Below are 10,379 nucleotides of genomic sequence, written 5' to 3' on the forward strand. Positions count from 1 at the left end.
CGGTGTGGTCCATGAAGAGTGAGACGGTGTGGTCCATGAAGAGTGAGACGGTGTGGTCCATGACGAGTGAGACGGTGTGGTCCATGACGAGTGAGACGGTGTGGTCCATGAAGAGTGAGACGGTGTGGTCCATGACGAGTGAGACGGTGTGGTCCATGACGAGTGAGACGGTGTGGTCCATGAAGAGTGAGACGGTGTGGTCCATGAAGAGTGAGACGGTGTGGTCCATGAAGAGTGAGACTGTGTGGTCCATGAAGAGTGAGACGGTGTGGTCCATGAAGGTTCTCTCTCTCAGCAGCATATCAGATGGTATGATGATGATGATATGCTTATATGACAAAAAGCCAAGAGTTACATCAGATGAGGCTGATGATGACTCTGCTATTCGTTGTCTGAACTATGTAATGGATTGGTCCCCCCATGTCTTGAATATAATCTATGTCAAATACGGTTATGAAACTGACATTGGGGGGGAAATAATATACACTACAAGATTTTGTGATGATTAATCTTGTTAATTGGTCTGTCTCATTAAATAGAAATAACAATACATATTCAGAGTAAGTTAAGATATGATGGCATTACACATTTAGTGTATGTGATCGTCTCCTGTCTTAAGCCATACTAGAGGTTAACCATATCCTGACCTAAGTTATGTTCAGTCATTTGCTGATTTCTGCAGTGTCATCAGTGTATGGTATTATAACTCTGAATTAATCTGTTATTTCTCTTTGTGTAGATGTTTATTGTTTGCATGATTTTTGTATTTCTTCAGTGAGTTAAAACAGAGCTTGAAAACCACAATTCCACCATCACATATGTTTGAACTTGTGTTGTGGTTCAAGGTTTCTTACATCTGTACGTTTAGTAAGACCACAAATACCTGTGTGATTCATTTATGTTGTGCCATCACTTACCTGGAAGTTCTCTTTACGGCCTCATTTGAGACAAATTTAAGAACAGAACTGATGTATAGATCCAGAGCATGGTAGAAACTAATAATGAGTATTGTAACCTTTAGCAAGGCACTTGGTGCATTGTATTACCATTCACTATTCCTCTTGAATAGAAATAAGCCTGTTAACTACCTTCCTTCAGTAAAATCAGTTCCAGTAGACAGGTGTTAGACAGGCAGCAGCCTAAGTTCCTGTTTCCCAGCTCAGTCAGTACCTAACATGTAACAAACATGGTTGCCTTTTCTCTTCTGTGAAGCTGTGTGTATTAAGGAGCTGTAACCCGTATCCTCCTGTAAAAGTGACGTTTTCTGTCAGTGTCGACAGTGTCCAATGTTCCTGTCTTTTTGACCAACATTTGCTTCCTTACCAGGTGTACTGTATGCTTTTCCTGTGCACCATGCACTGTTGATTAAAACGGTTCAAAATGTTGATTGTGTGTGAACCAGGCAATGACTATATTCTCATGACATTTTATTAGGAACATGTTCCTTCCTCATTTAAGGATATGGTTGAATCTTATCTGATGGCCCCTAGTTCTAGAACTGTATATTGCCAAGGTAAAAGAAAATGAAAATCTGCACCACTAGTACATCAAAGAATACACTCCTTATATGACAAAGGTCACCCAAGCTCTGTCTCCCAGTCCTTGTTCTCCATGCTACGTCTCCCAGTCCTTGTTCTCCATGCTACTGACCAAGCTCGGTCTCCCAGTCCTTGTTCTCCATGCTACTGACCAAGCTCGGTCTCCCAGTCCTTGTTCTCCATGCTACTGACCAAGCTCGGTCTCCCAGTCCTCGTTCTCCACACTACTGACCAAGAACCGACCTGTCCCTGTGTTATCACAGTTCTCATCCCACTCCAAATCTTCATCATCGCTGTCCACCAACACCACGGCAGTGCCATCGTTGGTTAGCTGTACTCTAGAGTCCTCCAGTAGGAACTTTGTGAGACGCTGGACTGTCCCACTCAGAGCCTGCACTCTGGGGCAGGAGCACAACCTGACCAAGGGAACACACACAGACTGACCTTCTCTGTAGGGCTCCTCCTGTCCCATGTCTGTTCTACCCTCTCCCCCCACCTCCACATTCTCTACCTCAAACCCTCTACCACCCGCCTCCACTCGCTCCCTGTCTGCCTGTTCTTCACCTGTCTGACCCACCTCCACATTCTCTACCTCAAACCCTCTACCACCCACCTCCACTCGCTCCCTGTCTGCCAGTTCTTCACCTGTCTTACCCACCTCCACATTCTCTACCTCAAACCCTCTACCACCCGCCTCCACTCGCTCCCTGTCTGCCTGTTCTTCACCTGTCTGACCCACCTCCACATTCTCTACCTCAAACCCTCTACCACCCACCTCCACTCGCTCCCTGTCTGCCTGTTCTTCACCTGTCTTACTCTCCTCTCTGTCCATTCCTTCTCTCGAACAACCCTCTTCTTCATCTGTCTGTTCTGATTCTTCCTCCCCCACTCCACGCGTCTCCTCCAGCCACACTCTCTTCAGGGTCTCAGCCCAGTACAGGACCTCATTCACCAGGGTCCTCTGGAAGATATTGCTGTCACACAGGCTTGGGTACACCACGTTGTATAGCTGGAGTATGAGGGATGGAGAGAAAGGGTAAGGGAAAGACAATGCGAGAAATAGGTTAGGACAGAGGGGCCTATTTTATTCTCACTGACCACTTTCTGAAACGCATGCAAAAACCAAGTGACACTGATACTTTGATCTCTGATCACACAGGTAATGAAACAGGATTAAACAACAAGAGTAGACCCCATCTGTGCCTCTCCTTCTCACCAGTCTGTAAGGAAGATGCTCCTCTGCCACATTATTTTGCAGACGTGGTGCGTCACCTCCTGACCTGTCTATCTGAAACACTCCGATTTGAGAGCAGAACCCGATGCTCTCCTCCTGGGCCGGTATCTGTCCTACACCTGTAAACGCCACCTCATAACCAAACTCTCTGCACACCTTCAGAGCCCTGGGAGAGCGGGAGAGATGGATGGAGAAGACGGAGAGAGGGTGAGTGCAAACTAAGTACAAATAAGAAAAATAAAATGTATACCTTTTTAGAATGATGATTAAAATACAGACATACTGACTGCATGGTAATGTACACATACCAGGTCTGAAACTCTACTTTAGTCCACTCAAATTTGTGGTCGTAGTGTCTAAACCCTGTCAGCCCGGGGAGCAGGGGGTTGAAGTCAGCGTTTGGAGTGCTAATGATCGCTGCTACTGGGGCCATGTAGTCAAATACAACCTCAGTGAACCTATCCACATCCTCAAACTGTAGGTGCTCAATGCTGTAGAGAGATCAGGTTTGTGGTTAACATAAAATACCATGGCAATATTGAAGGGCACATGATGGGCAAACCCTTACATGTGGCAATCAACATGGAATTGATGTACCCGTATGTTGGTGCTCATACAATACAGTGTCTGACAAAGTAGGAAAACATTGTCTGAGGGCTAATCCCTCCCATAGTCACCCAGACTTCCTGTCACTTACAGCTCAATACTCGTCACCAGATCAAATCCTTTGGTGCGGGGATCCCTCTCTGTGACTGACCCCTGGTACAGCTCAATGGTCAGGGGACGATCACCTGGCTGCAGGTAGTCAGTTGGAATCGGTGCCAGTTCATACCTGCTCAGGATTTCATTGTAAAGGTTCTTAGTTTCGGTTATGATAAATTAAAACAGGTAGGTGTGTGTGTATTACAGTCTCACAAAGATAGGCCTAGGTCATAGGATAGGATCTCACAAATCAATGGACAATATTTTATTTGTTGAAATAACTTAATAAAACACACATGTTATCCCTGATAACTGCACTGTCAATGTCCAGTCCAGCAAGCAGTTCAATTTCTTTGTGAAACTTCAGCTTCCTAAGGAGAGTGCAGTCATTGCATCCCAAGTCTACCACCTGAAGAAGAGAATGGACAAGCACACAGAAAATACAGTTGTAATGGGCCTATTACAGATAAGTTGTGATAGTTTTCCCCATTGATTTTCAATTGGGGGGTCAGACTTTAAACATAACTTCAACATAAGGCAGGCCAAAGACGGTCTGCATCTAAACCGTGTAGTTCTGCGATTAGCTAGCTAGCTAACGTTACATGTGGGTTGTTTAGACGGCAGCCACAACTGAACAACCACGCAAAGTAGTTTTATACAGTACCTTTTTGGGTTTGTTCTTTTTGACGAAGTCGATGACAAATTCGTATCGTTGTATGCACAATGGTGGAGTAAATATCTTGTTCATCATAAACAATTAACTAGTTACTACTTGAAACACTACCGCTAGAGGTCGAATCGCGCAACATCTCTCTAAATCAACGACAGTTCCAGTGGACTAAATCCGAGTTTGGGAAACCCTGGCCTAAATAATAGGCTGCAGCAGAGTTCGGATTTGATCTATTTTTGTAAAGTTTTTAAACTTTATTCCATGGATTAAATGTTAATTCTTCCCAGTTATTGATGCATGTGTTATATTTGATTTCCTATAGCCTTGGTTCGATGACAAGAAAGAAGAATCTGAATCAGGGATGTTCACATGGGTCTCACAGGAGGCATCAAGTATGTCCATTTGTTTGAGACTCTGCTGATGCTCAGATATCAGTTGACCTGTCTGCTGAATGGTCCGGGTTCAACATTCTAACTTGTCTTTCGGGTCCATGCAGAAATGTTTCCTACAGTACATGAAATCAAAAGTATTGACTCCCATCATCCAGACTCCCATATAACTACTGTAGATAATAGATGAAGAGTCATCATTGGCTGTTATATATAATGGATACAATGATAGCTGCCAAGTGAAAGACCCAGGACTTTGATATCTAATGCTCTCTTTAGGGAGAATAACTATTTTAATGTTTCACATACTTTTATTCCTTAAATCTGTTCTTGATTTAAAAAGAGCTATTGTAGCTATAGTTTTGAAACAAGATGTATAGTACATCAGAACACATACTGTATGGTTAACAAAAATATTGCTTCATAAATTACTACTTGCTTGATAGCATTTATTTGCTCTCTTGATCTACTTTTTCTTTGTTTCAAATCAAATGATGTATACAACCAGCAGAATAATCTAAAATACATTTAGTGGACAGAAAAGTGTTGTTCGTGTAGGTCTCAAAAATATAACAATTTTAAGATAAATAAAAATACATTTTTAGTCATACTTTTTTCAAAGAACTACACATTATAAAGACACATGCTGCTATCTTACCGACTACAAAAACAAGAAAATCATACCTAGCTCTAAAAAGTATTTTCAATGTATAAAATAACTAAAAAATACCACATTTCAGCTTTCAAGTTCATCGAAAATAACATAGCTTTAGTAGGATCATCTATGCGATAAAGACTGCCTTTTGTGATAGTAATTTAAGCTTAACAACAGTAACCCCTCCCTGTCCCTCAGTCTGTTGAAAAGCCTCTCTTCTGCCTTGGGTGTTTACTTCTAGAGACAGGAAGCAGTCACTGATGATTCTCTTTACACTACATCGATTGGTGGTTGCCCTGGTAACCGTAATGTCCATTTGGTTGGGGTGAAAGTCAAGCCAATCACATGGGGACTCCAGTAGTGACACACTCCTTGGAGTAGTTGCTCTGGGTGTGTTCGTTCTTGGCCGAGACGAAGATGCAGTATCTTGTGGAGGGCTCGAGGTCGTTCACATTGGTCAGCTCTTCAGAGACGGTCAGCACCTGGCGTCTGGAAGGTGTGTCTTCTTGGACGATGATAATGGTGTAGAGGGTGGCGTCCCTCACCGGTGCCCACTCCATGTGCAGGGAAACACCTGTTACCGTAGCAACTAGCACCTTGGGTTCGGACAGCTCCTCTGTGAAGGGAAGGAGGAAAAGTAATGTTATTATGAACCATTGATTTCACTATTTGTTTGACCTTTAGCATATTTGTAGACTAGACATGAACTATTTTGAGAGTGTGAGGAATATAATTATGCATATATGGTGCAAAGATTAGAGATGGCATGGCAGTTTGAGAATGTGCTCACCTCTGATGCGGAAGTCAGCAAACATGGCAGGCTTTGCCATCCCCAGATCTCTTCTGTGGCGATTTGATGGCCCTGAGAAAGAGGATCAGAGACAGAATGTGTTAGTGAAAGCTTGAATACAAGCACAACACCATGTGCAGTAGATATTTATCATCATCCATATTGGTTTATTCATCACAGTGTGGTTGGATTCACTTGGAATCACTGATAAAAACAGGCAAAACAATGTCCAAATGTAGCCTAATTTGCCTACTATGAATATTTTCCTTCTGTCTCATATTTTCCCATCTCACCGTTGATGTCTTTGGTGGGGACGCTCTCTCCCACAGCGTTGCTAGCGGTAACCTCGATGGCGCCTGGCTGGACGTTATTAAGCTGACAGGACAGTTCCGTGGTGGAACACACCTGCGTGCGGCCGTCTCCGGTCACGACGTAGACGGTGTACTGTGTGGCGAACACTGCAGCCTCCCAGGACAGCATGGCAGGCGTGTTGTCTCCCGTGTAGTTCACGGCCAGAGGTGCGCAGGGAGCTGGAAGGGAAAGGGTTGGTTTAGTAATGTCAACTCTGGAATAACATCCCTCAGCCCTACTCTCAGGATAATCCCCACCTCAGGGCAGAAGTAACTTCCCAGCCAAAACTGTCACACTCTTTTTATAGACTAAGGTCACATTATCCTCAGAATAGACAGACTGAATTCAGTTGCATTGCTGATCATTTCCATTTCCATTATAATATGAAATCAGTGTCCACATTCAAACCCTTATGGCTCCCTGTTTAGTTAACATACCTGTTGTCCCGGTAACGGGGGTGGATGGCTTGCTGGTTCCAGCAGAGTTCCTGGTACGGACTGTCAGACTGTAGGAGGAGCCACAGGGCAGGGCCAACTCAAAGAAGGTGTACTTCATCCAATAGGACGAGACATCGAACATGGCCTGCGGGTCATCCAGGATACTGCCGGTCATCTCAACCAGGTACTCGACATTGGGGCAGACGACCGCACTCCAGGAGGTACGGGCAAAGTGGGTCTTGCCGATCAGTTGCATGCGGTTCCGCACGGTGGCAGGGGCACATGGGGCTAGAAGGAGAGAGGAAGGAGGTTAGAAAGGATAGAGAGAAGAAATCAAGATCATTAGAATCTATACTATTGCATGAATCTCTATATTAGTTAGCCAGTATCTGATTAGACCGTTTGAATACATTGTATGCAGTGTTCCCTGTCCTCCTGATGTCATTCATTCACTAACTCTACTCCTCAACCATCTCTAGCTGAAAGAACTGGATGGGTTATTACCTGCTCCCTCAAGCAAGGGTTGGCTGTACGAGCTGTTGCAGGCTCCATCAGAGGCCAGCACAGAGAAGTTGTACATGGCTCCACAGTCAAGACCCTGGATTGTGCAGGACGTGTCCATGCTGTCACAGTACAGCATGTCCCCATCCTCAGACTGGGCAAAGCCGTAGTACCCCACAGAGCCCTGGCTGGGGGACCAGGACAGCACGCCTGAGCTAGTCTCACACTGGACATGAACGGACAGGCCAATGGGGTCACAGGGCACTGGGAGAAGAGATTAGATGCAATGTTATAACAATGGTGCAGTGCAATGTTACTTGAATACAACAGCAATGTTATGTTACAGATTACCTCTACATTATAGCAGATTGGAGTTTTTAAAGTCAGTATAAAAGGAGGGATGGTGTACTTGATGAGAAGTGCATCAAAGGAACATTGATCAAAAGGAACATTTGGATCGAATAATCGGGTATTTGATGTCAATTGTCTGATCCTTCGGAAAACAAAATATTCCCTTCGATCCATGTTCTTAAATACTGAATATACTGAACAGAGAATACTGTACTAATCTGCTGTATCATAATGTCCCTCTACCTGTGCTGAAGGTGACGTTGGGGCTGGCCTGGCTGGTGCAGGTGCTGGTGCTGGCGGTCACGCTGAATGTGTAGGGCTGACCACAGTGGAGCTTAGCCAGGGTACATTTGTTCACAGAGCTGTTACAGGTGCGGACGTCACCACCTCGGCTGATGGCGGTGAGGAGGTAGGACTGGGCCACCAAGGAGTGAGCCCAGGACACCACTGTACCTTCTGCCTTGCAGGACGCTACCACTGTCACATCCTCAGGGACACAGGGAGCTGGAGGCAGAGGTTAGAGGGAAAGTATCAGGATATTGGGATAGCTAGTAACAACCCCCTCAGTAATACAGTCTCTCTGTATTCAGTATTTCTGGTGTAGAGTACTTAGTGTGTTGATCAGTATTGATTGCAATCATTGTTGATTTTTCTTTATTATGTGCTGTTTCTCGTCAACCATGGGTAATGTATCTTTATGCGTCACAATATAGTGGTGGGGTACTTTTTACTTCCTGTGTTGACCATGACTAATGTATCCTAATATGTCCTGTTGTCGTGGTGGTGAACTCCAGCTTCCTATGTTGATTCTTCTGTCGTGGTGGAGAACTTCAGCTACCTGTGTTGATTCTAGTGTTGTGGTGGAGAACTTCAGCTACCTGTGTTGATTCTAGTGTTGTGGTGGAGAACTCTAGATACCTGTGTTGATTCTAGTGTTGTGGTGGAGAACTCTAGATACCTGTGTTGATTCTAGTGTTGTGGTGGAGAACTCTAGATACATGTGTTGATTCTAGTGTTGTGGTGGAGAACTCTAGATACCTGTGTTGATTCTAGTGTTGTGGTGGAGAACTCTAGATACCTGTGTTGATTCTAGTGTTGTGGTGGAGAACTCTAGATACCTGTGTTGACTCTAGTGTTGTGGTGGAGAACTCTAGATACCTGTGTTGACTCTAGTGTTGTGGTGGAGAACTCTAGATACATGTGTTGATTCTAGTGTTGTGGTGGAGAACTCTAGATACCTGTGTTGACTCTAGTGTTGTGGTGGAGAACTCTAGATACCTGTGTTGACTCTAGTGTTGTGGTGGAGAACTCTAGATACCTGTGTTGATTCTAGTGTTGTGGTGGAGAACTCTAGATACCTGTGTTGATTCTAGTGTTGTGGTGGAGAACTCTAGATACCTGTGTTGACTCTAGTGTTGTGGTGGAGAACTCTAGATACCTGTGTTGACTCTAGTGTTGTGGTGGAGAACTCTAGATACCTGTGTTGACTCTAGTGTTGTGGTGGAGAACTCTAGATACTTGTGTTGACTCTAGTGTTGTGGTGGAGAACTCTAGATACCTTTGTTGATTCTAGTGTTGTGGTGGAGAACTCTAGATACCTGTGTTGATTCTAGTGTTGTGGTGGAGAACTCTAGATACCTGTGTTGATTCTAGTGTTGTGGTGGAGAACTCTAGATACATGTGTTGATTCTAGTGTTGTGGTGGAGAACTCTAGATACCTGTGTTGATTCTAGTGTTGTGGTGGAGAACTCTAGATACCGGTGTTGACCAAGAGTAAGGTGTCCTAGTGGTGAAGTGGTCTAGTTACCTGTGTTGATCTTTTTGGGTGGGCTCCTCAAGGTGCTGCACTTGTCGGAGGGGACGGAGACGATGATGGTGTAGTGCATGCCGCAGCGCACTCCCATGAGCTCACAGGAAGTGGACGTGCTGTTACAGGTGAACATGGATTGGTCTTGTCCCTCTGCCGTCGCCACGATGGTAGGAGATAACTCTGTATGCTCCCAGCTAACCACGATACTGCTGCTATGGCATGTGTTCACCGCGGTGATGGTTTTCAGGGCGCAAGGACCTGAAGAGAAGAAAGGTAGTTCAGTTATAGAGTCACAGACTGTACACCGCCAGAGAACAGTCAGGTTAGGAGATAGGACAGTTAAGACTACTGTAAGGTCATTTATAAATGAATATTTTATTGCCCATGAACTGAACGGAATTTGATTTGCACCTGAGTCTGAGCACAAAATCATAAAGAACAGCTAGAGTGTAACGTACCTGTCTCGATCTGGAAGGTATTACTGGGTGAGCTCTGACAGTGTGTAACGTACCTGTCTCGATCTGGAAGGTATTACTGGGTGAGCTCTGACAGTGTGTAACGTACCTGTCTCGATCTGGAAGGTATTACTGGGTGAGCTCTGACAGTGTGTAACGTACCTGTCTCGATCTGGAAGGTATTACTGGGTGAGCTCTGACAGTGTGTAACGTACCTGTCTCGATCTGGAAGGTATTACTGGGTGAGCTCTGACAGTGTAACGTACCTGTCTCGATCTGGAAGGTATTACTGGGTGAGCTCTGACAGTGTGTAACGTACCTGTCTCGATCTGGAAGGTATTACTGGGTGAGCTTTGACAGTGTGTAACGTACCTGTCTCGATCTGGAAGGTATTACTGGGTGAGCTCTGACAGTGTGTAACGTACCTCTCTCGATCTGGAAGATATTACTGGGTGAGCTCTGACAGTGTAACGTACCTGTCTCGATCTGGAAGGTA

At 44.8% G+C, this 10,379-nt stretch overlaps 2 protein-coding genes across 2 annotated transcripts; both read right to left on the reverse strand.

The window, feature by feature from the left end:
• Positions 1 to 1,614: 1,614 nt before the first annotated feature.
• On the reverse strand, positions 1,615 to 4,919 carry henmt1 (HEN methyltransferase 1). The gene is given in 6 exon segments (XM_029706233.1): positions 1,615 to 2,547; positions 2,755 to 2,938; positions 3,081 to 3,263; positions 3,470 to 3,604; positions 3,771 to 3,883; positions 4,139 to 4,919. Coding segments are annotated over 6 exon segments (1,635 nt in total). The 5' UTR covers positions 4,226 to 4,919.
• Positions 4,920 to 4,961: 42 nt separating this feature from the next.
• Positions 4,962 to 10,222, reverse strand: LOC115158694 (fibronectin type III domain-containing protein 7-like). The gene is made up of 8 exons (XM_029707904.1): positions 9,887 to 10,222; positions 9,426 to 9,686; positions 7,862 to 8,122; positions 7,271 to 7,531; positions 6,767 to 7,054; positions 6,272 to 6,508; positions 5,979 to 6,050; positions 4,962 to 5,804 (listed from the first exon to the last, which is right to left on the reverse strand). The coding sequence occupies exons 2-8, from the start codon at positions 9,559 to 9,561 to the stop codon at positions 5,530 to 5,532; spliced, it is 1,530 nt and encodes a 509-aa protein (XP_029563764.1). The 5' UTR covers positions 9,562 to 9,686; positions 9,887 to 10,222; the 3' UTR covers positions 4,962 to 5,529.
• Positions 10,223 to 10,379: the final 157 nt, after the last annotated feature.

Source organism: Salmo trutta, chromosome 22 (genome assembly GCF_901001165.1).
Source record: "Salmo trutta chromosome 22, fSalTru1.1, whole genome shotgun sequence".
In the NCBI taxonomy this organism is placed as follows: domain Eukaryota; kingdom Metazoa; phylum Chordata; class Actinopteri; order Salmoniformes; family Salmonidae; genus Salmo; species Salmo trutta.